Consider the following 26,617-nt stretch of genomic DNA (forward strand, 5'->3'; position numbering starts at 1 on the left):
GAAAGGGTAATGCTAAATCCTCCAGTGTGTGGACTCAGGAGACCAAACAATCACGTCAGGCACACATTTCGGCAGCGTTTTTTGTGGTAATTAGTTATAAAATAGAAGAATAATGTCTGAATTGAACAGTTGGTTAACATAAACATCTAAGCAAATAATATTTGACCCTTTGTCAGAGCTAAGCAGTATGGCAAAAAAATAAAATAATCTCAACACTTTTTTAGTTTGACAACGTTTTTATTGTTTTTAACCTGCACGTTTCAAAGCATCCATACCAAAACTATTTTTTATGAACATTATTGAACAATTAACAGAGCATGTTAAATAAGATGAACACATTTTCTCCACAGTAAGACAATAACTAAAACTATTTTATAGTCCAATTGTTTCTGTAGGAATGCAAGACCCAAAATAAACAAATTGCAGGCGTAATGAAGACATTTTAAACTTATGTTTTAATGTGATTTGCTCTGCATCACTTTGGCCACCCACATCACCGACACACAACCTATGTAGTTAGCTTTTTTGTCAACAATAGCCCCATCTTTAGAAGATAAGTCATGACTGGCATTTGTTTAGCTGCCCTTTAACTGTAAGTTCTGTCTTCCTGTTTACTTCTGCCGTACCTTACAATCAAAAGTGGAGCAGGAAAAGTTTGACTGCCGATAGGCCGTTTTCATTGTCATTTCTGCCATGTTTGATCAAGTTAATATGCTCACCAAATCATCTTAAGATCTATCAAAATCATTGATCTACCCTTGGGTGAGTTACTCAAAATTAGCAGGTAGCTCACTATACCTGTTGATCCTTGCTCCATAGTACATGTCTAGGTAATTTCAAAAGTCAAAACTGATTTGGAGTCCTCAGATAATCATGCACACAATGAATGTTAAATGGGGGAAAACTTGAGCCTCTGTCTCCCTCTGCCATGTAAAATTTAGCATTCTTTTGCGAGCTAAGGTCATACAGCTTTCCAGAAAACTGAGATGAGTTTTAATGTGTCACTGACTCGCCAAGGTCTCATGGTTGCTGTGTCATGGTTGAAAAATGATGCAATGTTTCTATCTTAAAAGGTTGCTCCAGAGGTATAGCCGTGCTCTCTGGTACTATACTTCAACATCTATCGGCGTGGCGCAGTGGGGAGAGTTGCTGTGCGCGACCCGAAGGTCCCTGATTCAATCCCCACCTAGTACCAACCTCGTCACGTCCGTTGTGTCCTGAGCAAGACACTTCACCCTTGCTCCTGATGGGTGCAGGTTAGCGCCTTGCATGGCAGCTCCCTCCATCAGTGTGTGAATGTGTAGGTAAGTGTGGAAGTAGTGTCAAAGCGCTTTGAGTACCTTGAAGGTAGAAAAGCGCTATACAAGTACAACCCATTTATCTATTGCTTCTGTTTTTCCCCCCTAGTGATGCTTTATGTGCATGGGTAAGTAATCAAGCGTGTGCTGTACGAAGCAGGTAATTCAAAGTGTCCTTGCACTGATGATGGTCAGTTTGGCTGTAGGCTTTGTAAGCCCACCTTCCCTTGGCAAACTACACAACTGAGCCAAGTTTCTCTGATAGTGGCTGACATGCATTAGTCACTGCTGGGTTTAGTGTCCCGAGCCAGACTAATCCCTGACAATGGCACCGTGGTCTCACTCCTAGTAAGCTGTCAAACAACCTATGGTTCTTACACAGCAGCGGTTCCCATTCCCAAACTTTTCACAGTCAAATACCCTCTAGTAAGGCTGTGAATCTTTGGCCACCATTCTTGGGGGTAAGGATTTGATTCAGAATCGATTCTTGATTCAAAATCTATACTTTTTTTTTGTCCTGTTCAGCTACTCAGCCAAATCATGTTGTTGATGTAGATGCCCATATTTGCTGTGCATATTTACTTTAAAAATGAGAAGTGTGGGATCACTTGTTGCCTTATATGCATTTGACTTTATTAAATGGATTTATAGTAATGTTTGGTGCAGCCAGACCAGAGCAGGATGGGATAGAAAGAGGGCAAAAAAAAGGGAATCAGAGGGGGAAATTGTGGGAACAAAAGGGGGATGAGACAGAGAGACATCAACAGCAACAATAACAACCACAACAACAGAACGGCATCAGCAAATAGTCTGTATGTATGCATTTGTGCTTTTATATGTACAGTATATATTTTTGTACATATACCAGTGGATTAAGTTTTATTTGCCAATTCTCTGACTCCGTTTGCTGTTACCGGAATGCGGAAATGCCTTCCTTTTTTGTTGAGATCAGTTATTATTGATTATGCATACTAGCGTGGTATCAAATAAAAACTAATAACCCTGGTAAGATTATACCCCAAACTTCTAGTAGATGTTGTCTTGTTTTCACTCAAACACTCAGTCATCTGTTTCACCATTGTAAGCTCAGGAATTTGCGTGAACACAGCACGGTCAGTTAATCTTTTTTTTTTTAAATTATAATTTAATGACCGTAAAAAGCCAAAATCCAAATAGTTTGGTAAAGGTTATGAATTGTCCAGCCCTATAGTGTAGCATATTTAGCTGTTATACTTGTTTTTTTTTTGTCCTTTGTCATGAAAAAGGCACGTTTTTGTCATGAAAAAGGGGAGGTTTTTGTGGTTGGTGCACTAATTGTAAGTGTATATTGTGTTTTTTATGTTGATTTAATAAAAGAAAAATCGCATTTATTTATTTATTTTTTTTTTTTTTTAATTAAAAAAAATTCTTCTGCGGTACCAATTCTTCTGCGGTACCAATCGGGCCACGGCCCGGTGGTTGGGGACCACTGACTGCTCTTGTTTGTGCGCATAAGTGTGATTAAATTGCCAATCTGATTTATGTTGGTCTTTTTTTAAGGGGTAGGGCATAGAAAAAGACAAAAGCATTACTAGAATATTACAGGAATATTTAGTTATCACATCAAAACCCGGGTTGCACGGATATGATGGAAATTGCGTTATCATTTTGCGGCATGGCGTATTGGGTAGAGCGGCTGTGCCAGAAACCTGAGGGTTGCAGGTTTGCTCCCCGCCTATTGACATTCAAATCACTGCCGTTGTGTCCTTGGGCAGGACACTTCACCCTTGCCCCCGGTGCCGCTCACACTGGTGAATGAATGATGAATGAATGATAGGTGGTGGTCGGAGGGGCCGTAGGCGCAAACTGGCAGCCACGCTTCCGTCAGTCTACCCCAGGGCAGCTGTGGCTACTGATGTAGCTTACCACCACCAGGTGTGTAAGAATGATGGGTTCCCACTTCTATGTGAGCGCTTTGAGTATCTAATAATAGAAAAGTGCGATATAAATCTAATCCATTATTATTATTATTATTATTATTATTATTATCATTTTGACTTATTTGGGTGTTGGGCGAACCAGTATATAGTGTACATTACTACCTCCCCCAGGACTGGAGTGAAACCGTATCAGCCACAATTTACAGCTATGGCTCCAGCTCCCCTGTGAATCCAAATGGGACAAGTGGTAGAAAATGGATGTATAGATGGATTGTGGCCCAAATTATCAACACAAATTTCACATGGTCTGGCTGACATTCAAACACAAATAATGGGACTTACAGAAGAACAGTAGGGATTTACGAATAATGCAACTTTACAGCAACATGCCAGTATTTTACAATCATCAATGTACTAATGGAAAGGACATGAGGAAAAATGTTATCTGCCCTCTCTTAAAGACCAAGCCTTGTACACCACAACATTACAGCCTCACAGAAGCTCTTATAAACTTCATCTTCATCCTCCTGATATTTCCTTAGTGAAATTAAGGATTAGTGAGGCCCTTTCAAACAGGTCAGTTTTTCCTTCATCAGTTTCTATGAAAATGCCTCCTCCCATTCCAAATTTCTCTGTTTTGCATACCGCTCGGCCATGGACTTAAGCCCTGTCCCCCAGCTAGGTTAGTTGTGAGCTGTAGTAAGAGGATGACAGTGGATTGTCTACCACCACGCTGATTCCTGGCCTCAAGTGCTACACTGCCAAAAAGGCAAAAAGGGTTACTGCTGGCCACTCTAAATGAGGGCAAGATGCTCCATCCGTATACCTTCGTCCATCATGAGATGTTATATTACTAGAACCAGAAGGTGATGTAACATTATGATGATCCATTTCCTACCGGGGAGGAGGGGCTTCCTTTGCAAATGTGGCTGACCTAATGTGATATGTGTAGCATATGTAATGATAACTCCTGGCAATGACACACTACAGTCATGAGTCATGTCCACTAAGAAAGCAAAATACGTATGTGTTTTTACCATGAAACTAAGAAATCCAAGAACACTAGCTTGAAAGAGATTCATTTTTTTCGTGCTATCAAATAGGGTTGGGCGATACGGCCTAAAACCTACATAACAATTTACATTGCTGCCTACTGTAAAAATGGTATTTAGTATATCAATATATTAGAGATGCGCGGATAGGCAATTATATCATCCGCATCCGCATCACCAATGTCGTCATCCACCCGCCGTCCACCGGAACCAACATTTTATCAGGACCGTACCCGCCCGCCAACCGCCCGCTGAAATACATCAGAGGTTGTCCGCCTTTACCACTAACAGAGCTATTTAAACCTATTTCACAGGGTAATGATGACAATTGGAGCCGCCAACGTTCCCGCGACTATCCAATTGCGTTCATCCTGATTATAAGAATATGGGCGTGCTGTGAAGCCATTGCTTTCGCCATCTTCAACAACATGTACGAACCGATTGTTGGTCCGGCAACATGTTGTGTGCAGCTTCCGCAATTACACGTTCAAGATTGAAAGGCATACTGGGTGATACAGAGTACACTGATTGTTGTGATATAAACAACTTTAACACTAAATAATATGCGCCACGCTATGAAGCCACACCCAACAAGATTGCCAAACACATTTCGGGAGAACATCCTCACAGTAACACAACATAAACGCAACACAACAAATACCCATAATCCTTTGTATCCGTGACACTACCTGAATATATTTTACACCCCGGCGCCCCCAAACCCGCCCACCTTACCAACGCACTGCTAGCGGGGTGTATAAAATAGTCAGGAAGTGTCATGAATACAAAGGATTATGGGTATTGGGTATTTGTTGTGTTGCGTTTATGTTGTGTTACTGTGAGGATGTTCTCCCGAAATGTGTTTGTCGTTCTTAATTGGTGTGGCTTCACAGCGTGGCGCATATTACTAAGAGTGTTAAAATTGTTTATATCACAACCATTAGTGTACTCTGTGTCACCCAGTATGCCTTGCAGTTGTGTGCGTGTTGCCGCTGAAGCCACACACATGTTGCTCGACTGACAAGCAGATCGTACATACTGTAGTAGGCGAAAAAGCCAATGGCTTCATAGCACGCCCTAATACTTAATATCTGGGTGACTACCTGCAGTCATTCAGGAGAATAATAGCGTCTCTTATTGTCTTCTTCGCTTTATGACACGGGTCTTAAATGGCATTTTGAATGGCAAAGGATACCGATCACAGAACCGTGCATATCAAATATTCCCGGATGGTTCAACCGCCACCCGCCCGAATCTAATTAAAATCTATTTTTTTGTCATGTTAACCGCCCGACCCGCGGTTTATCCGCGGACTCCGCGGATGAGACCGCAAACCGCACATCTCTACAATATATATTATTTGTCATGTAAAAGATAGGGATGTAACTGTACAGGTATTTTATCGAACCATTTCGGTCCGGGGTTTCCGGTTCGGTGCGGAGGTGTACCGAACAAGTTTCCACACGGACATATTAAATAGCGTACTGCACCTTGTGTAAACAATACTCAAAATGCCGGACATTTGAGGCATTTACAATCTCCGCCCTGACAGCTCCGCAAAAGAGGACATGTCCGGTGAAAAGAGGACGTATGGTCAGTCTATGACCTAGCCCGATCGGGCTAGGTCCTGACCACACGTCCTCCCCTCACCGGACCCAACCCCCCTACCCCCCACACTTAAACTATTTAATTATGATTACTTTAATTCTGTATATGTTTATATGTCTAATATTTATTCATGCATGTATTATTTTGGTTTACGTATTCTATATTAATGTACTCATTTATTCACTGTTCTGTTACAAATAGAGAACAAACGACTAGGATAAAACTTAAATATGTGATGTATTAGATTGTAATTGTATTGTATCTGTGTTTGAAAAAAACTGAAACTGATTAAAAATGCTTATCTTTGTTTGTGTTTTTTGAGGCAGTGTTATTTTTCTGGATGGACCTCAACTTCAAATTTTTGCTCAATAATCAGCAAATCATGGTAACTGCAGTCTATTGTCTCATGTACGTACGTTCCATAAAATCACCTGTGCGGTCCAATGTGTGTCACAAAAAAGATGTCGAAAGTCGCTCATACATTATGTCCTAAGCTCTTTTATTGATCACCCTACAGCCAAAACATTTCTTGGCAAAGAAAATGTAGAATAAGTATAATTTGTGGATTTTATACATTGTTTTCTTGTTTATAAAATAAGTACTTTATATTTAAATGTGACCACTGCTGTTTCTGTTGTTTCTATATTTATTTCTGTAACTTTGTTTTTGCTCCCCTCATGGCCTGGTCACTCTTGGAAAATAGATTTTAATCTCAATTAATTTTTACCTGGTTAAATAAAGGATATTGATTGATTGGATAGTGATACATGATATATTGTATTCAGGTTGTTCTGCTCCGAATTTAGTATTTGGCCTGAGCTGAAAACCCTGCATAAGAGCTTCTGAATATTTTTGTTGCAGATTTTACAATTTACTGTACTGCAGCTTTTCTTATAATATTACTATTCCATCTTATTCAAACTAGCATGACACTGCGGTATCTGGAAAGAAATGAGCAGTGTTCACCGGTTTGAGCGTCAGTCCAATGAAGTCAAAGTTGTGTTATTGATTACCAAGGCAAACCTTGCACTGGTAATGCCTTCTGCCTGAATTTGGTAACTTTTACAGTCGTAGTTGCTGCTCTGTTCATGTTTGTTAATTTGTGTATGGGTTATTTTCCTATTCTAAGCTCTTACATAAGTGTTTTATCTAGGACAGAAACCAAAAGTCTGTTTCTGTCTCCACTTGTGCTTATGATGTGTGTTCAGTGGTCACACAAATGTGGCAATGGCGTGCCTGAAACGGAAAATGTCATTGCTAGACGGAGGGCCAAGAAGGAAGAAGCAATGTGTCTTAAAAGCAAGCATCATCGTAGCTTCCTCTCTGACAAACCGACACTTATCAATCCCCAGCTTTTCCTCACACATGAGTGCTTCCTCCTTGCAGACTCTGCTTATTAATGCATCCTCATGGCTGTCTCATGCAGTAAATGAAACTGAAAAGGCAATGCAGGAGGAAATAAAAACACTCCCTATGTGACCTGAAGAGGTTTTCATCCCTGTATATTTGCGTGGGCTCGAGTTCGTTGTTCTCCAGGCCACAGAGCCATTCAAGAGTCTTATCTAATGACTCCTCTGGCTGTCTAATTGCACACTGCTAAGAACTACAGTATTATGGGGTATTATTTAGTTGTGTGGTGTTTAAAACAGCTACACTGTAAAAAAAAAAAAAAAATCTGTAAAAAAAGGGTAATTTACTGGCAGCTACAGCTGCCAAACAAAAAACATAAAATTAAAGTAAAACACTGTAAACCAAATAATGATCAAAAAATTATTTTTACAGAAATTTTCATTACACGTTTTGCGGAAAAATATCGAAATTTTACAGATTTTTACTAAATTGTTAAGATCAACCACCTTTATTAAAGTGACGATGCAAACAGTTCTGCAGAAAAATACCTTTTTTCTGCAGAGTTTTTCCAATTTATTACGATCAACCAACTTTAATGAAGTGACAATGCTGGCAGTTCCACAGAAAAATACCTTTATTTTACAGATTTTTTTCTGTATTATTAAGATCAGGGGTCTCAAACTCCGTTTACCGGGGGGCCACAGTATGTAGAAATTACGTAAAAGGTGGATTCTCCTTCTTTGAATGGCTATACCGACCTGGCAACATACTTGACAATCTTCACGAGAGACTTCCTGTGACTCCCGCGTAGGGTTGTCCCAGTATCAACCGGACAAGTATTTGAAGGGAGTACCGTGACGGCTCTGCCCTTGTCCTCGACAACCTCTTGTCGCGATAGCACATTTAGCAGACAAGCGGTGAGCAGACTGAAATGCATGTTGTGCAAGGATTTGTTAGTTATACTGTACTGGCTGAAATAAATACTTGATCAACAGCCATACAGATCACACTGACGTTGGCAGTACAAACAAATTTAACACTGCTACAAATATGCGCCACATTGTGAACCCACATCAAAAAAGAATGACAAACACATTTCGGGAGGACATTTTCACCGTAACACAAAATAAACACAAAAGAACAAATACCCAGAATGCCAAGCAGCGCTACTCTTCCGGGCTACACCCCCGCCACCACCCCACATCACCGGCCCCCTCCGTGCGTCGGTTGAAGTGGGCGGGGTTTGGTGGTTGCAGGGGTGCAGCCCGGAAGAGTAGCGCCTCTTGGTATTCTGGGTATTTGTTCTTTTGTGTTTATTTTTTGTTACGGTGAAAATGTTCTCCCGAAATGTGTTTGTCATTCTTTTTTGATGTGGGTTCACAATGTGGCGCATATTTGTAACAGTGTTAAATTTGTTTGTACGGCCACCGTCAGTGTGACTTGTATGACTGTTGGCTGTGATTAAGTATGTCTTGCAGTCACCAACGTGTTATATTACAGAGAAAAATGTCAAACTGTTAGTATGAACACAAACCTCTAAATAACAGGTTACAAATAATGTTCAACTTGAATATAAAAATACATATAAATATTAAAAAAATAAGATTTTCCTTAAAATTACATATAAAACTGTTAGATTGTTAGTATGGACATAGACTTTTATATAACAAGCTACATATTAAATGAAAGTTAATTACTGTAATTTTACATGAGTTTGAAAGTAATTTGAGAAAACAGAAAATGATATGTATTATTAATATGGTATTTTTCTGTTAAAAAAATAGAAATATACATAGTTTGTCATTACTAGCATATTACTTAAAATAACTGGCGTTTTGTTTATTTACAGATAATGTCTTCAATTCTACAGTTTTATAACCTATTTAAAAAAAATTGAAAAATTACAGTAGAAATTTAGAGTAAATTAACCATAAAAATAGGATTTTTTTTTACAGTGTATTACTGTTCCAGAAGAGCATGTAAAGCAAAGCCATGTGGCACATGCAATTGGCACTACTGTTACTCTGTGAAGGTTTTGCTGTTTGCCCTTGCAGTTCTCCTTATAAAATCACATAGTCATTTTTTTCCCCAAAGTGTTAATTCAAAATTCTGGCTGATTTCTATTATGTATCAGAAGTTCACTTTTCTATTTAGGTTTGGTGTGAGTCAAGGTTATGCTTCTATTTTCTCTCTGTGACCCGGATGCTGCTGGAACAGGCTCCAGCACCCCCGCGACCCTGAGAGGGACAAGCGGTAGAAAATTGATGGATGCATATTTGGTTCACCTATCTGCTTTGGTTTCCCAGTCACATGATTTATTTAGCTGTGAAGGTCTTTCAGAGAGCTTTGCATCTCTGCCAGTGCACTCCGTCACATACTTGATTTCTTAAATGTCTCTCTTCCAGTTTGTACTGTATACCCCCCATCCATCATCTCCTTTATGTAAAGTGTGCACTGCTTTTTGCAAATTAAAAGAACCCGACCACTGTTAGTTGGCAACTGAGTGTAGCTCTTGCGGTGGAAGACAGTTGCATTCGGATTGGCCTCGCTTTTACCCCTTTAGAGATTTTTCGCTAAGTGCTTTGTCTGTAGTTACTCAAGTTGCATAAGAGTTTTTTTTGAGCCTTTGACATACTGCTAAAAGAAATGAAGTTACTGTAAACTAGATGTGATCAGTTCTTTTTAGCTATAACAACCTGATGATGATCTTTCTTGGCTGGAAGCTGGAGCTTTGCTGTGCTCTTTTAAGTTGACCACCAACTCGATTAGCATCTTTTATAATCAATAATAAATCAAAACACAACAAAATGCAAAAGACAAGGCGAAATAACTGCAAAGGGTAACATACAGTGGGGCAAACAAGTATTTAGTCAGCCACCGATTGTGCAAGTTCTCCCATTTAAAATGATGACAGAGGTCTGTAATTTTCATCATAGGTACACTTCAACTGTGAGAGACAGAATGTGAAAAAATGTTACATTGTAGGAGCTTTAAAGAATATATTTGTAAATTATGGTGGAAAATAAGTATTTCGTCAACCATTCAAACCTCTCATTGATGGAAGGAGGTTTTGGCTCGAAATCTCCCGATACATGGCCCCATTCAGTCTTTTCTTAACACGGATCAATCGTCCTGTCCCCTTAGCAGAAAAACAGCCCCAAAGCATGATGTTTCCACCCCCATGCTTCACAGTAGGTTTGGTGTTCCTGGGATGCAACTCAGTATTCTTCTTCCTCCAAACACGACGAGTTAAGTTTGTACCTAAATGGATACATGGATGATACAGCAGAGGATTGGGAGAATGTCATGTGGTCAGATGAAACCAAAATAGAACTTTTTGGTATAAACTCAACTCGTTGGGTTTGGAGGACCTATGATGAAAATTACAGACCTCTGTCGTTAATTAAGTGGGAGAACTTGCACAATCGGTGGCTGACTAAATACTTTTTTGCCCCACTGTATGTCTTATTTTCTGCTGTTCTTCTACCCCAGTGTTTCTCAAACTGTAGTGGTATGCGGGTTCTATCTAGTGGTACGCCAAATAATCACTTAAATAAATAAAGAGCTGTTCTGATGCATATACAGCCCTTTTTGGCAGTGTAGGTATCGGAGAGTACTTGTAACTTAAACTATACTAATATGTATTTTGTAAGTAATCCCAGGTGTAATACCGACAAACCCCGTTTCCATATGAGTTGGGAGATTGTGTTAGATATATATATAAACGGAAAATAATGATTTGCAAATCATTTTCAACCCATAATTAGTTTAATATGCTACAAAGACAACATATTTGATGTTTAAACTGATAAACTTTTTTTTTTGCAAATAATCATTAACTTTAGAATTTGATGCCAGCAACACGTGCCAAAGAAGTTGGAAAAGGTGGCAATAAATACTGATAAAGTTGAGGAATGCTCATCAAACACTTATTTGGAACATCCCACAAGTGTGCAAGCTAATTGGGAACAGGTGGGTGCCATGATTGGGTGTAAAAACTATGGTCCATAATATCATCAAAAGGTTCAGAGAATCTGGAGAAATCACTCCACATAAGTGACCTGGCCGGAAACCAACATTGAATGAACCGACATCAATCTCTAAAGGATATCACCACATAGCCTCAGGAACACTTCAGAAAACTACTGTCACTAAATACAGTTGGTCACTACATCTGTAAGTGCAAGTTAAAGCTCTACTATGCAAAGCGAAAGCCATTTATCAACAACATCCAGAAACGCAGCCAGCTTTTTTGGGCCAGAGATCATTTAAGATGGACTGATGCAAAGTGGAAAAGTGTTCTGTGGTCTGACCAGTCCATATTTCAAATTGTTTTTGGAAATATTTTGACATCGTGTCATCCGGACCTAAGGGGAAGCGAACCATCCAGACTGTTATCGACGCAAAGTTCAAAAGCCAGCATCTGTGATGGTATGGGGGTGCATTAGTGCCCAAGGCATGGGTAACTTACACAGATGTGTAAGTTACCCATTTTGTAACAACAGAATAATGTACCTTTCATTAATGCTGAAAGGTACATACAGGTTTTGGAACAACATATGCTGCCATCTAAGCGCCGTCTTTTTCAGCAAGACAATGCCAAGCCACATTCAGCACGTGTTACAACAGCGTGGCTTCGTAAAAAAAGAGTGCGGGTACTTTCCTGGCTTGCCTGAAGTCCAGACCTGTTTCCCATCGAAAATGTGTGCCGCATTATGAAGCGTAAAATACGACAGCAGAGACCCCGGACTGTTGAACGACTGAAGCTCTACATAAAACAAGAATGGGAAAGAATTCCACTTTCAAAGCTTCAACAATTAGTTTCCTCAGTTCACAAACATTTATTGAGTGTTGTTAAAAGAAAAGGTGATGTAACACAGTGGTGAACATGCACTTTCCAAACTACTTTGGCACTTGTTGCAGCCATGAAATTCCAAGTTAATTATTATTTGCAAAAAAGAAATAAAGTTTGAGTTTGAACATCAAATATCTTGTCTTTGTAGTGCATTCAATTGAATATGGGTTGGAAATGATTTGCAAATCATTGTATTCCGTTTGTATTTACATCTAACACAATTTCACAACTTCCCCTGGAGTACAGCGACTGTTTTGTTTGCTATTTGTCGCGGTGGACGCTTCGACTGGTCGGCGGGACAGCGGGAGGATCCCTGCGCACTGCGCCCTCTTGGCTCATCTCACCGGGGCTCAGGTGGCGTGTCCCTGGCTAATATTCGGCCTCAGTGCTTATATTGCAACGACATTGTGAACTACGGATTTCGGGGAAAGGTGGCACTCTTTGACCACGCAAAATCGGCAAGGCATTTAAGTAGAGTGACTTTACGGAGAAGTAATTTTTCACTGGGATCTGCCTTTAAGCTGAAGTCAAACATCGTCACAAATGCAGCCTCAAATCAACTATCGAAGCCTCCCACCTCCGACTCGGCTCCTCTCACACCAATCCATGACACACGAGTCCATTCACAGGTACAATACATGATCTTATGTATTTCAAAATTTTTATATTTTGAATTCTGGTTAATCCATTTGTAGGCGTATTTTTGTCTATAATACAAAAGCGTGCAAAAATTTGATATGTGTAAACTTGTATACATAAATTTCATCACATGATAAATTTTTATGAAAATATTTGCTAATAAATGTGAAATTTTGGTCAGGAGAATATTGTTAGATTTTGACTCAAAATAGCAGGAAATGCATCCTAAGCTGACCTAGATTTCAAAATTTTTCTGTGGGGGCATGCCCCCAGACCCTCCTAGAAGGCAAGTGCACTACGTGCACCCGGGTGCGGCCTTCCGCAAAGCGGTGTTTTAGGATTAAAAAAATTTCAGCTGATTTTGTAAATCTTCATTCCCATCCCTGCATATATTAATGCAGTATGAACAATAATGTTTTAATGTCGACACATAGAATCATCTAACTGCTGTGATTATATGCATCAAGTGTTAATTCAAGGCTACAAGTAATGGTAAAATATTGAGATATATATCGTGTATCGTGACATGGCCTAAAAATATCGAGATATTAATACAAGTCCATATCGCCCATCCAGAGTGTGTTCCTACATTTGTTGTTTGTTCTGTTTTATTTTATGTCTAAATCCACTATTTTCACATTGGTTAAGTTTGTAGTTATGTAACTTTTAATTTGGCTGTTATGCTATCATTTTGACAATTGTTTTGATTATATTATATCTGCATTATCTGAATGATGATAAATTAATATACTGTGGATTTCACTAATGTGCCGGTTTGAGTAAACACTTGCTTACTTTTCCAAACAAGTCATTAATGATAAAATGCAACAGGAAGTCCTTAAAGTTTAATGACTTCGTAAATACACTGAGACAATGTCCAAGTTTATTGTGTTTTCCATAGTGATTTGGAAACTGCACCAATTTTTCCCAAGAATGTTTAACTAACTTGCAATGTTTTGCCAAGAGGATCAGTTGTAATACAGTATATACATTTTAAGAATGTGCTTTATTTTTGGCCAAAGTAAAACAAACATACACAAAAACACATTTTGAAGTTGTCTCGATTTTTAAAAAATGGTTATGCCATATTTTTATTAGTCCGCCTTGTGTAGGAATAGATTTTCCTTCATGCAGCCCCTGAGCTAAAATGAGTTTGACACCCATGTTTAAGAGTATTGAATGATAAAGAGTTGCTTCTTCACTTCCGGTTTGTGATGTAACGTGGGTACACTTAATAATAATAATAATAACTTAGATTTATATCGCGCTTTTCTATTATTAGATACTCAAAGTGCTCACAGAGAAGTCGGAACTCATCATTCATTCACACCTGGTGGTGGTAAGCTACATCAGTAGCCCCAGCTGCCCTGGGGTAGACTGACGGAAGCGTGGCTGCCAGTCAGTCTGGGGGCCCCACACTGGGGGACCCCAGTTCCCCCATGTGAGCGGCACTGGGGGGCAAAGGGTGAAGTGTCCTGCCCAAGGACACAATGGCAGCGATTTTTTGGGATGTCAATTGGTGGGAAGCGAACCTGCAACCCTCAGGTTTCTGGCTGGCCGCTCTACCCACTACGATATGCCGCCCACTTGCTGTTGTAGACACGTCCATGTGTGGATCTTCTACCACTCTGTTCTAATAGAGCACGGCCTGTAGGTATGATAGCATAATTATTCAGTCAGCAATGTATTTATAAAAGTTTAAATTGGGGTATAATGTTTGTAAATGAAAAAAATACGTTAATGTGTCATGTATTAATGTTAGCATTTAAGCTAGGTAGCGAGTAGCAGAAATTGAGGTGTTTGGCCACAATACCCTGCAATATGTTTTGGCAACACTAAATTGGCCCTAGTGTGTGAATGTGAGTGTGGTTGTTGTCTGTCTATCTGTGTTGGCCCTGCGATTTGGTCGTGACTTGTCCAGGGTGTAAGCGGTAGAAATTTGATGAATGGATGTTTGGAGGACAAATGGTGAGGCCTTTAATCCCAGGAACACCACCCTACCGTCCAGCATGGTGGTGGTAGTATTATGCTTTCGGCCTGTTTTGCTGCCAATGGAACTGGTGCTTTACAGAGAGTAAATGGGACAATGAAAAAGGAGGGTTACCTCCAAATTCTTCAGGACAATCTAAAATCATCAGCCCAGAGGTTGGGTCTTGGGCGCAGTTGGGTGTTCCAACAGGACAATGACCCCAAACACACGTCAAAAGTGGTAAAGGAATGGCTAAATCCGGCTAGAATGAAGGTTTTTGAATGGCCTTCCCAAATTCCTGACTTAAACGTTTGCACAATGCCGAAGAAACAAGTCCATGTCAGAAAACCAACAAATTTAGCTGAACTGCACCAATTTTGTCAAGAGGAGTGGTCAAAAATTCAACCAGAAGCTTGTGGATGGCTACCAAAAGCGGCTTATAGCAGTGAAACTTGCCAAGGGACATATAACCAAATCCTAACATCGCTGTATGTATACTTTTAAACAAGCAGATTTGGTCACATTTTCAGTAGACCCATAATAAATTCATGAAAGAACCAAACTTCATAAATGTTTTTTGTGACCAACAAGTATGTGCTTCAATCACTATATTACAAAAGAATAAGAGTTGCAGAAATTATTGGAAACCCAAGACAGCCATGACATTATGTTCTTCACAAATATATGTAAACTTTCGACCAAGACTATCTATATATACAGTATATATATATATATATATATATATATATATATATATATATATATATATTACGATTTAGATTATTAATGCCAGATAAAATACATAAAGTAATTAAAATAATGAGCTGATTGTTGGGTGTGTTATTTTTGGTATATACTACAAATGATATTGTCTGTTTTCACCAGCATATGGAGAGGTCCCAATGTGAATTGTGTGGACAGCACTGGATACACCCCTCTACACCATGCCGCCTTAAATGGACACAGGTAGTGGTTAATGCCACGTTTATTTATCTTCCACATTACATGAGGCCTGCCCTCACCACAAAATGTCCCCTATGAGAATATAATATATCATGCTATTGATTATAATGTTTGCAAAAGCTATGTGTATTTTACGAGAGTTTATAATCTGCCTCATCCTTTCAGTCAGGTGGTGGAATTGCTACTACGAAATGAGGCCTTGACCAACATAGCTGACAACAAGGGCTGCTACCCTCTGCACCTTGCAGCATGGAAAGGAGATGAGTACATTGTCAGGTTGCTCGTCCACCAAGGACCTTCGCACCGCAGACTCAACGAACAGGTCAGGCTTTGCCTTTACAATGTCAGATACATTGGTTTTGTGATTAAATAAGATCATCAATTGTTTGTGGAAAATATCTCAACAGACATTTTTAAGACCAACAGAATGATATCTAAAATCTTGAATTAAAAAAACTTGCTGTTCTTAGAAGTCATTTTAGTGATCAAATGGTAAAATATTATATCAGCAATGCATGTGTGATCCACCAAATGAATGCCCATAAGAATGTGACTTCATGCACTTCCCAGCATCATGACTCACACTTTGACAAAGTTCCTGATACCATGCAACCTGGAATGCTTTGATGCCCTGCTCGTGTGAGAAGTGCTTGTTTCCTCTAACCTTGTTAACCATATGTGTTAAACCAATCGCTGCAAACAGGATTGTTTAGGTTGTATGGAAATTACCCATTATGAGCTTTATAGATTGTATAATATTCCAACCAAAACACCCTGATCGTAGGATGAATCTCAATGTGGGTCATTTTGCCCAACCTAACCATGACGTCTGACTGGTCATTAACTAACACTTTTAATTGTGCTCTCATGTTTAGTTATGATCATCCATGTGTTCATTGCTTGTCTGAACAAAAAACATCAGCTTATCTTTTCTTCCTCCCTCCCAGAGCTCTGTAGACCATAAAGAGTTCAAACGCTGTGGGCCCTTTGACCCTTATATTAATGCCAAGGTGTGTACACCACGCTGCCACAATGTTTCTTTTGATTGCTTTGATGTGTTGACTTGCTCTGGGTTTTGTTGCTAGTGCTACTGCTGCTGGTGCCACTCTACCGTAAAGCCATGACTTTGCCTTTATCTAGCTGTCTCTCAGTGGATCTCTTGCTTTCTGCTAATCTATGCTACCGACACTTTTCCTGCCTAAAGACATGGACTACCACAGGTTTTCTTGCAATAATTCTGCATGTGACTAGAGAAGATGCAAGAAAAAAAATGATTACATTTTTTGAAGTAGATGCTAAATAATCATTGTTTGTTTAAACACTGAACATGTTTTGGCGTGTAATTTTTAACAATTACCAAGCTGGAGGTGTGTTTGATGTTCCATTCATGTTATTAACCACCATTAAAGAAAATGAAGAGTTTACACTAGCTTTCTAAAATATGTGTGGGTCGTGTGGCTATGACGTGGTCAATATGTCATCATATCATTTGTTTAACTGTCGATAATGAATATATTTTCTATAATAAAGGCTAAGATAATGTACATGCATTTACAAATAAATGCTACTAGTAAGTGGTATTAACATAGTTTCTCTTATACTTTATAGTTTTGCTTTATTTTTATAATTATTGGCCTGCTGCAATGCAAGTGCCCCTTCACTTGGTATTATTACTGTACAATGTAACACAGGCCCAATGCGAAGGGTGGCTGCTGGTTTTTCAGGTAGGGTAAGCTAATATTCAGCTATGGTCTAAACATGAGTACAGTCTCCAAAACAGATAAAAGTTATAAAGATGCTAGATTTGACAAAGAAAGTCACTTAAAAGATTGTGAAATGCGTCATATGAACATGAACAACAGAATGGAAATTTAAAAATGCTCTGGCACTGTTTTATATTTCAAGATTACTGATTTGCTGTTAATCACAAAGAGATTCAGCCTCAGACAGATCATCCAAGCATCATGCGGAAGCCCGGGTATCAAAGCCAGCCGAACCCGAGCCCACTTCTCATTCTAATCTATGGACACTTTACTTCCGTGGGGGTGAGAAAGCTGAGCCTTTATCCAATGACTGTTTAGTTTGGCTGCAATGGAACAACCCACTCCACAGTCCGAATGAATGAGAAGAAAGTCGCGTCAGCTATCGCGAAAGCATCTTATACCGAACAAAAATGTGAACACAAAAGTACATATTTGACCACTTCTTTCCTATTCTAGGGGAAGCTGAACTTCCCTTGCAGTCTTAGGGCAATTGCCACTGCAGTCTTGAATCCCCAGCAGGGTCCAAGATGAACAGCCTCTGTCATGTTAGAACAAGGCGGGTAAAGTACGTCGGCAAGTCAGATCCGTAACTTCGGGAAAAAGATTGGCTCTAAGGGCAGGGTTGATCAAGCTGGAGTGCAAAGAGGGGTGTGCGCGTGCCGTGATTAGAGGAGCCGCCGTCCCAACCACAAGCTGCCAGTCGCTGGAGACAAGGTTCGAGCGAAGTGGCCTCGAGGGCGGCACCTCTGTCTTACCGCCGAGGCTCCAGACAATCGCGTACGTATTAAAGTAAAAGTACCACTGATTGTCACACACACTAGGTGTTGCTTGCAGTTGATCATTTTTTCGGTGGCCAAATTTTCGGTGCACCATTAGTCAATAGCGCATAAATAATAGGCAATGTTTCCAATCGTACAATGTGTCATTTTTAAGGTGTGGCTAATATTTGGCATCAAGCTAAGCAGCTCCGCATGCATCTACATATTTGTATGTGCACAGCAGGGGAGCTAGTTATCTATATTATTTTTAAACTTATTTTACAGGTCTGTAATATTGTATAAATATCACCTTTGGCGAGGAATGTTGTAAAGCACTGCTGGCAGTGCCGCACTTCCTTCCGCATTTAAAATTTCACCTCGATCGATAGTTTTGAAGCCCAAATAACTCCGTATTGCGCTTCACGCACCCTCTATATTAACCAGTATAATTGCTTTTATTTGTAATTTTTCCTCTCAATGTTTCTTTCTCCTTGTGCGCTCTGTAATTGTGTGCGTGCTGACACACTCAACATGCTCCTCCGCTATGTACATTGCCGCACGGCAGCATGCGGATGAAAAAATAATACAGCTATTTTTCAAAGACAGTAAAGTACCATTTTCAATTAATTTGTACTGTGATACTTTATTACTACCGATATACTGTACAACACCCTGTGTGTAATATGTTCAGCCTCATCCTCCACTGATAGTCATACCTGATAATGATATTTACAATACAAAGAAATGCATTTTAATTGCAATTAGCTTCGAGGAGCACCTCCACACTGTGTATGGACACATATAATTAGCTGCTAGATGCTTGTCAGCCGGGGGACTAAAAATAAATACAGTGTCAGTCAGAAGGAGTTTGGCATTAGTGCTCCGCAATAAAATACATTAATCACATACATTTTCACGTAAATCGACTGATACTGATTGGTGGCTGATTGATAGGTACATCCCTAATATATTGTCCGTGTATTATAGTACACCTAACCACAAGTGCCACTGTAACGAAGTGCAGAGTCTCCATCTTATTTAGTCTTGTTAATTTCATCATCATCATCTAACGAGGGATGCCCTATGACCTGCCTCCATGTTTGAGTTAGGCTGCTGACTCTGACATCATTAACACCCCCTATCCCCACCCCTGTTAGAGCGGTGCAAACATGTCAGCCTCTGCTTAATTGTGTTTTGAACAGGCATAGCTGGAAGCCCACCATGGCCCTGTAGATAAAGCTGCACACTATTTTTGAACATGGTCAACTAATCCTCTTAGTGTTTGGAAGGGAAAAATGACTTCCTCTATAGCAGCATCTAGCTGCCTGTTACCGAATTGTATTTCCATTCAGTCAGTGTTTCTTTTGGGATGTGTTGACATTATGAATGATGTCTTAACGTAAACACACCATGGTAGTTTTAAGGAGTGGGCACTATTGCTTATGTGGCTAAATAATTGATGGATTGTTATGAATAAATCAAAAAGGAAGATGCTCTAGCTTTGGCTGTGGTTGATGGCATCATGTGATCTAGCAGGAGGGGTGGAGAGAGCCATTTCATTAGGAGGAGGATGGGTAGCTTTCAGTGTAGACATCTCTTTGCATCAGCATCAAACAGAGATTTCCATGCCACGCTTGTCTCTGTGTAGCATGGAAATGGGCGGTTTGGCCCCACCTCCAACTTAGTGCTCATGTGATGTTGAGGAGAAGATGAGGCACAGTGTTGTCAAGGTAACACTATTGTGGCTTATTGGCCATACTGTGGTGGCAAATGGCCAAGTGGAGACGGAGAGCTTTAAGGGGAGGTTTCAGTTGTCTACCTCAGGCCAGCGAAAACCTTCCTATCTGCACTGGTTTTAGTTGCTTGTCATCTTGGTGCAAGAGGCCTGACAGGCTGGTGCACACTCTCCTGATTTTTGTAGACTTGAATAAAGTACAGCAGTACTAATAAAAATTTAAAAAAAGGTACTACACTGCCTTTGAGAAATACAGGTACTTTTTATCTATGCACCTGATGGTGCACCAAGCCGCATGTCGCAAGCCAACATGCACAGACCATTTGCAAGCTAAAACAGCATGAAGAGCGAGAATAAACATATTTTAGCTTTAAAACTAACGATAAAGGAGGCACTACAAACATTGAATCTGGAGCGGTGCTTTAAACATAGCTAGCTAGCCTGTCCACAGTCAGTGTTTTAGCTACTTCTAAATCACTAATTCTCTCCAATATTGTGACAAATAAACTACATTTCTTACAAATATCATCCCTGCAGGATGAGGAATAGCTAAATATGCTTTACTTCACACCATAGGAGGATACAATAGCCGACCGCTAACAGCAAGCTTGCGCTCCTGAAGGTAAAAAAAAATAGTTGGAACTAAACAAATATCGACTGTAACGCTATATAGTAGATACCACCATGGTTGTATCGATATTTTGTATTATCACAAAATATTTCGTTTTTTTATTGTTTTTAAACTCAAGACACAGGAGAACATCATTTATGACCAATGTATGATCCTGTAACTACTTAATATTGGATTGTTACCCACATTTGTAGTATCACCCAAATCTTAAGAAGTATCCAAACAACAAGTAGATACATAATCCATCCAAACATCCATTTTTCTTCTGCTTGTCTCTCATAATTTTGACAAAATAATACAATGGGAAATGACACCGTATACATCAGCAGCCAATTTAGGAGCTTTTGTAACCAGTTTGCTTACTTACTAATTAAAGACAAGTTGTTTAGTATGTTCACTATAAATTAATTCCAAAATTGTTCTTTTATTAACATAAGAAACGTATGTTTGATTCATCTTATGTAGATTTTCTGTTGGAGCAAAGCCAGTTAAGTTTTTTTGTGGTCCCCTTTATTTTGAAAAGTATCAAAATACATTTTGGCATCGGCCCCAAAGTATTCGTATTGGGACAACCCTAGTTATTGTAGTGGTCTAAAGAAAAGCAAAAAAAAAAAAAAGTAGTTCCTAACTTCCAGTGGCCGCAGTTCTGTTTTTGATTTGGGTGTCATGGAAAATAGATTTATAAATATTTGATAATTAATATTGATCGTCACGTGTCGCATTGAAAAATTAATGCATCGGCACAAAATACCATTACTTGAGGTAATTTTTAAAGTTAAAAACACAATCTGTATATTAAATTGCATCATTAGGTTTTTTTACTATTCCTCTATTTCTATGCAGAGATGTCTATTTGAAAATAGGGCTGTCAAACTTGACATGCGATTAATCAAAAAAAATATTCATAAATGCAGATTAATAAATATATTTTGTTCACACATGGTCCTTTACCTCAACCGAGAATGGTTACCTGAAAGCTATGTTGGTTTGTTAACAGTCAATGATCAGGTCAATGATCAGGTCAATGCATACGCCAATGCAAAGATGAGTGAGGAAACTCCACCTGGTAAACTGGCATTTTTTTTTCAAACACAGAGGGAGTTGCTAGGAAGTACGCTACTAGTACATCGACAACAAGCAGTGTATGACAAACAAAGCCAGAGGAGTATGTCAAGACTTCAAAGACACAAACGTACCACAGATGAGTTAAGCAACACCTTTGCAGCAACTGCGATTGATTGCGGTTAATCAATGTTTTGATTAGTCTAGTTTTCAAAAATTACTGTTTAATAAACAAATTCTCAACTAGTATCTTTTAGGGAGACATTCTCATAATTATCATGAATGATTACATATATGTTGACATTTCTGTAGTTTGTGTGGAATTGATAATACATGAATGTTGTATGAAGTAATTTAACCAAAATGAGGCAGGTCAGATGCAATGTAGGTGGTGGAGTTGGTGTCACCCAACCTGAATGTTTGATAGTTGGATTCTCAATCCTCCTGTAACCATGTCAGAGTATCCCTTAGAAAGGTACTGAATTCCAAGTTGCTCCAGATGCTGTGATATTGGTAGGTGAATAAGGTGACTGTGTCAAAGCGCTTTAGGGGCCATGAAGGTAGAAAATCGCCATACAAGTGAAGCCCATTCACCTTTTCCTGCAATAAAAAGATTATTTGGCTGTTATATTATGGAAGGAATTAACTTGTAATCATCATATTTATAATTATAACACTGCAAGCGATCTGATTTAATTTTTGACAGGTTTTTTTTTGTTTCAATGCATTTTGTTATTCTTTAATAAGATACAGTTTACAGTATAGCAATGGTCTGCTCAGGCTCATGCAAGGTCCATGTCTCTATATAGGTCACTTGTCTAATACAATATATGTTTAGATGAATTCATTTGACCCAGTCTTGCATATCTCAGCATGTAACATTTAGAACGTAAAAAGAAAACACAAGTTTTACTATCAATCAATGTTTTTTTATACAGCCCTAAATCACAAGTGTCTCAAAGGGCTGCACGAACCACAACGACATCCTCGGTAGAGCCCACATATGGGCAAAGAAAATTTACCCCAGTGGGACGTTGGTGACAGTCACAATGATGACTATGAGAAACCTTGGAGAGGACCGCATATATGTAGATCTGATGTTCAGTAGCTCTTCGCGTGTGTAGGAGCACGCGGACACACAGTTTAGGCACAAAAACAAACAAAAAAAGAGCACCGAAGCAACCGTAATCGGCGCCATTATTATCAAAGAACCAAGGGGTACCTTTATTAGGGCCTTTTTTAACTTCAGCGGTGCTATACTATCAATGGTTTCGCGCATGGCGTAGTTAAAGTTGTTAGTGAGGTTATCAATAGAGCCCACATACTTTGGGAATGGTGCCATTACCGAGGGCAGTAGGCCAGCAAGAGTCGTCGTTGTGGCAGCATTAATGTTGTGGCTGATATAGCAGTTATTATTATTAGCTTGCCGAACATGAGTCTGAACTTCGAATTTTATAAGGTAATGATCAGACATTACTTTAGTATACGGGAGTATCATAACTTTGGAAACGGTGCTACCCCTGACAAGCACTAGGTCTATCGTATAACCAGAGGTTAGTTATCTTGCGGTTCTCATACCCTGCCCTTAATGTGCTGAATAAATTAACTAACTCACAGCGACTTGTCCAGAGTGTCCCCCCGGTGACCCCAAGAGGGATGTGCTGTAGAAAATGGATGCGTGGATGGACAATTTTTAAAATTGTGGTGCGGTTTACCTCCGATTTGTCATTTCTAGAGTTATCGCTTTGAAATTCCACCCAAGATCTGAAAATGATTTTATGTCAGTTGTGTTCACAGGACATGTTTTATTTAATCACACGCACACTGAAAGAGAACTTAATCTTCCCTTTTAAAATGGAGAGTGTCCAGTGCAAAAACAGTCCTAGTTTGTGGCAGGAAGTTAGTGAGACATTCACCTCGTCACAAAGCTGCAAGGCTTGTTCACTTTGGAATGTGTGACAGTGTCCAAATAAAACAAGTTTTTATTATAGTCCTCTTGTCTGCTCACAGAATAAACATCCTCAGAGCTCTTAAAAACTGGTCTTCCAGAGCCTATTTGTTGTCTGATTTGACAACAGAGATATTATTTAATGAAGAACAAACTGTCATACATGCATTCCCTATTCAAACAGAGCACAGCATTGTTTGATTGTGACTGTAGACAGATTAGATGTTGGCATCAGGCGTGCGCACATGGCCCCTTGGTGCACAAGCAGCAACAGCTGCTTGAGCTCATCCCTCCTTCTTGCCACCCGCCTCCACCACTACCGCCGCTGGGGGCTAGGGTGACGTAACCTAACTGTGCCGCCAGCTAGGACCTCACGTGACAGAGGTCGCCTGTCAGAATGTGTTACCGTCTCTGGGGCTGCAGGTTAAGGGAATCACACAACATAATTTCTTTACTCAGTCACAGATCTTTTCCGTGCAGAATCCGAAATAGACAAAAGAACCACGATGGTCAGGTGTTCCTTGAAAGCATTGATCAATAAGCATAGATCTTAATCTCATCTTGTCTGACATGTACTGACTTCTAAATCAGGATGGGCTTTTAGGCTGTGGTGTTCCGCAAAAAAATGGTTTTCATGTAAACAACATGCTCTCTCCAGAAGGGGGGTTCCTGCCACATAAATATGAATCTTTTTCTCAGTAAGATTACGAGGCGTCTGTGCCATTTGCACAATAACCCTGAAGATCTCCATCTCGCTGGTGCACGTTTGTTGGTATGCTGATGTTGGAAGATCGCCAAGATTATACACATTTTATTCTTATAATGTAATAGAAAAGTAATAATTTTTGCAAAATACTGTATACTTTGTTTACGCAAAAAAATGTTCATGAATTAATTGTCAATTAAAGGGGTCCAACATTATATAGATTAACTCCATCACAACACTCGATACACCTGCACCCTCTCCGATCAATACGACATGCATAAAAAAAAGCTGCATTGAGCAGCGATTGTCACTGGATGTTGTATAACAGTCATGCACATGCCACAATTAAATTAAAATAATACTTTATCCTACCTCCTTTCTGTGTTTCCTTGTGGCCATAAGCATAGGTGTTACTGTGATAGTTATGAAATGTCTAAGTAAGTTCTTCCACCTCGCATTGACGTCACAAAGTAGCCAGACATCAAAACTGCATGCAAGCTCACCACAAAATCCTTAAACCTTGTGATTTGCCATTTTGGTACTGTTCAACACGAGTATCCAACTTTGTAACATTTATAAGTCAGAAACAAGGAAATTTATCATAGGTCCCCTTTAAGAATGAAGCCTACATGTTGTATTCCATTAACCTGACTCTCGCCAGACCCTTGTAGTTCGCTGAGCTCCACACTAGGATCTGGGCTTGAAGGCATTGTAAAATCCTTCCAGATAGCAAAAAATACTGAACCAATTAGGATCGCCGGACGGGATTTCATCGATGTGACGTAGCGCCGAAGCGACTGTTTGATTGAAACAACAATTGCGGCACACAGCCCTCGCTGCGTCGTGTGCTGACATTGATTCTGCTATTGCAACTGTTTTGTCGAATCTATCAAATATCCATCCATCCATCCATCTTCCGCTTATCCGAGGTGGGGTCGCGGGGCAGCATACTATGCAGGGAAGCCCAGACTTTCCTCTCCACAGCCACTTCGTCCAGCTCTTCCCGGGGAATCCCGAGGTGTTCTAAGGCCAACCGGGAGACATAGTCTTCCCAACGTGTCCTGGGTCTTCCCCGGGGCTCCCTACCGGTTGGACATGCCCGAAACACCTCCCTAGTGACCAGATGCCCGAACCACCTCATCTGGCTCCTCCCGATGTGGAGGAGCAGCGGCTTTACTTTGAGCTCCTCCCGGATGGCAGAGCTTCTCACCCTATCTCTAATGGAGAGCCCCGCCACCCGGCGGAGGGAACTCATTTCGGCCGCTTTTACCCGTGATCTTGTCGTTTCAGTCATAACCCAAAGCTCATGACCATAGGTGAGGATGGGATCGTAGATCGACCAGTAAATTGAGAGCTTTGCCTTCCGGCTCAGCTCCTTCTTCACCACAACGGATCGATACAGCGTCCGCATTACTGAAGACGCCGCACTGATCCGCTTGTCGATCTCCGGATCCACTGTACCCTCACTCGTGAACAAGACTCCGAGGTACTTGAACTCCTCCACTTGGGTCCCAACCCGAAAAATGGCATTCCACCCTTTTCCGGGCGAGAAACATGGACTTGGACTTGGATTTCGATGTGAGTGGTTAAAGTAGCGTGTCTTTCAAGATAACGGACGAGTGGTTTATCCAATCACATACAATGATTTTTTTACAAGGCCCCACCTTCTGTAATATATCTCCTATTGAGAACTCCCAGATCCTTGTGTGGAGCTCAGCGAACTACAAGGATCTGGCGAGAGTCAGGTTAGCATTCCATGTTCTGTCAAACAATGAACTTTTTCATCATAGTAATCACACATTTAAGTCTTGGTTAATCATGACTAATAGCATTTTATTACTTAATTGCTTAATTTGAATTAGTTTTAAACAAATGCACAAACTTGTTCAAAATATTTTACTTGAATGCACATAATTTATTTGCTGACAACTTTTTAACAGTGTTATCTTCAGTCATGTCTGGGTGTATTTTGAAAGAAAATTTGCCACTGACCTGTGAAGAGATGGTGACTTGTCCAGGGTATACGCCGCCTTCCGCCCAAATGCAGCTGAGATAGGCTGAAAGGGACTGGATTTGCCACAGAGTACAACAATCGCAGTTTCCTTAATCATTTTTGCTCTGATCACTAACTGTATAGCAACCTGCAAGTCTTTCAGGTAATCATCTGCAGTTGGTAAAGGAGACTATGCTGTCAAAATAAATTGTGTGACTAATTTGTGTTCATACATGATTAATGCGATATTTGTTAGTAATCAAATGAGTTACGGCCGTCAAAGTTAATGCTTTAAAGGTATCTCAACAGACTACAATCAGCCACAACTTTGCACCTGTAAAATATAAATTGATCCATGAGTTTTGTAT

General features: G+C 39.9%; 1 protein-coding gene across 2 annotated transcripts in view; it reads left to right on the forward strand.

Moving 5' to 3' along the window:
- Nucleotides 1–26,617, forward strand: part of LOC133554456 (ankyrin repeat and SAM domain-containing protein 1A-like) — a 117,119-nt gene that overhangs the window by 25,301 nt on the left and 65,201 nt on the right. For both annotated transcript variants that reach the window (XM_061903260.1, XM_061903259.1), the window contains exons 2-4: nucleotides 15,576–15,656; nucleotides 15,819–15,975; nucleotides 16,601–16,663. In XM_061903260.1, coding sequence (XP_061759244.1) covers nucleotides 15,576–15,656; nucleotides 15,819–15,975; nucleotides 16,601–16,663 — 301 coding nt within the window. The remainder of the gene's footprint in view (nucleotides 1–15,575; nucleotides 15,657–15,818; nucleotides 15,976–16,600; nucleotides 16,664–26,617) is intronic.

Source organism: Nerophis ophidion, linkage group LG06 (assembly GCF_033978795.1).
Source record: "Nerophis ophidion isolate RoL-2023_Sa linkage group LG06, RoL_Noph_v1.0, whole genome shotgun sequence".
In the NCBI taxonomy this organism is placed as follows: domain Eukaryota; kingdom Metazoa; phylum Chordata; class Actinopteri; order Syngnathiformes; family Syngnathidae; genus Nerophis; species Nerophis ophidion.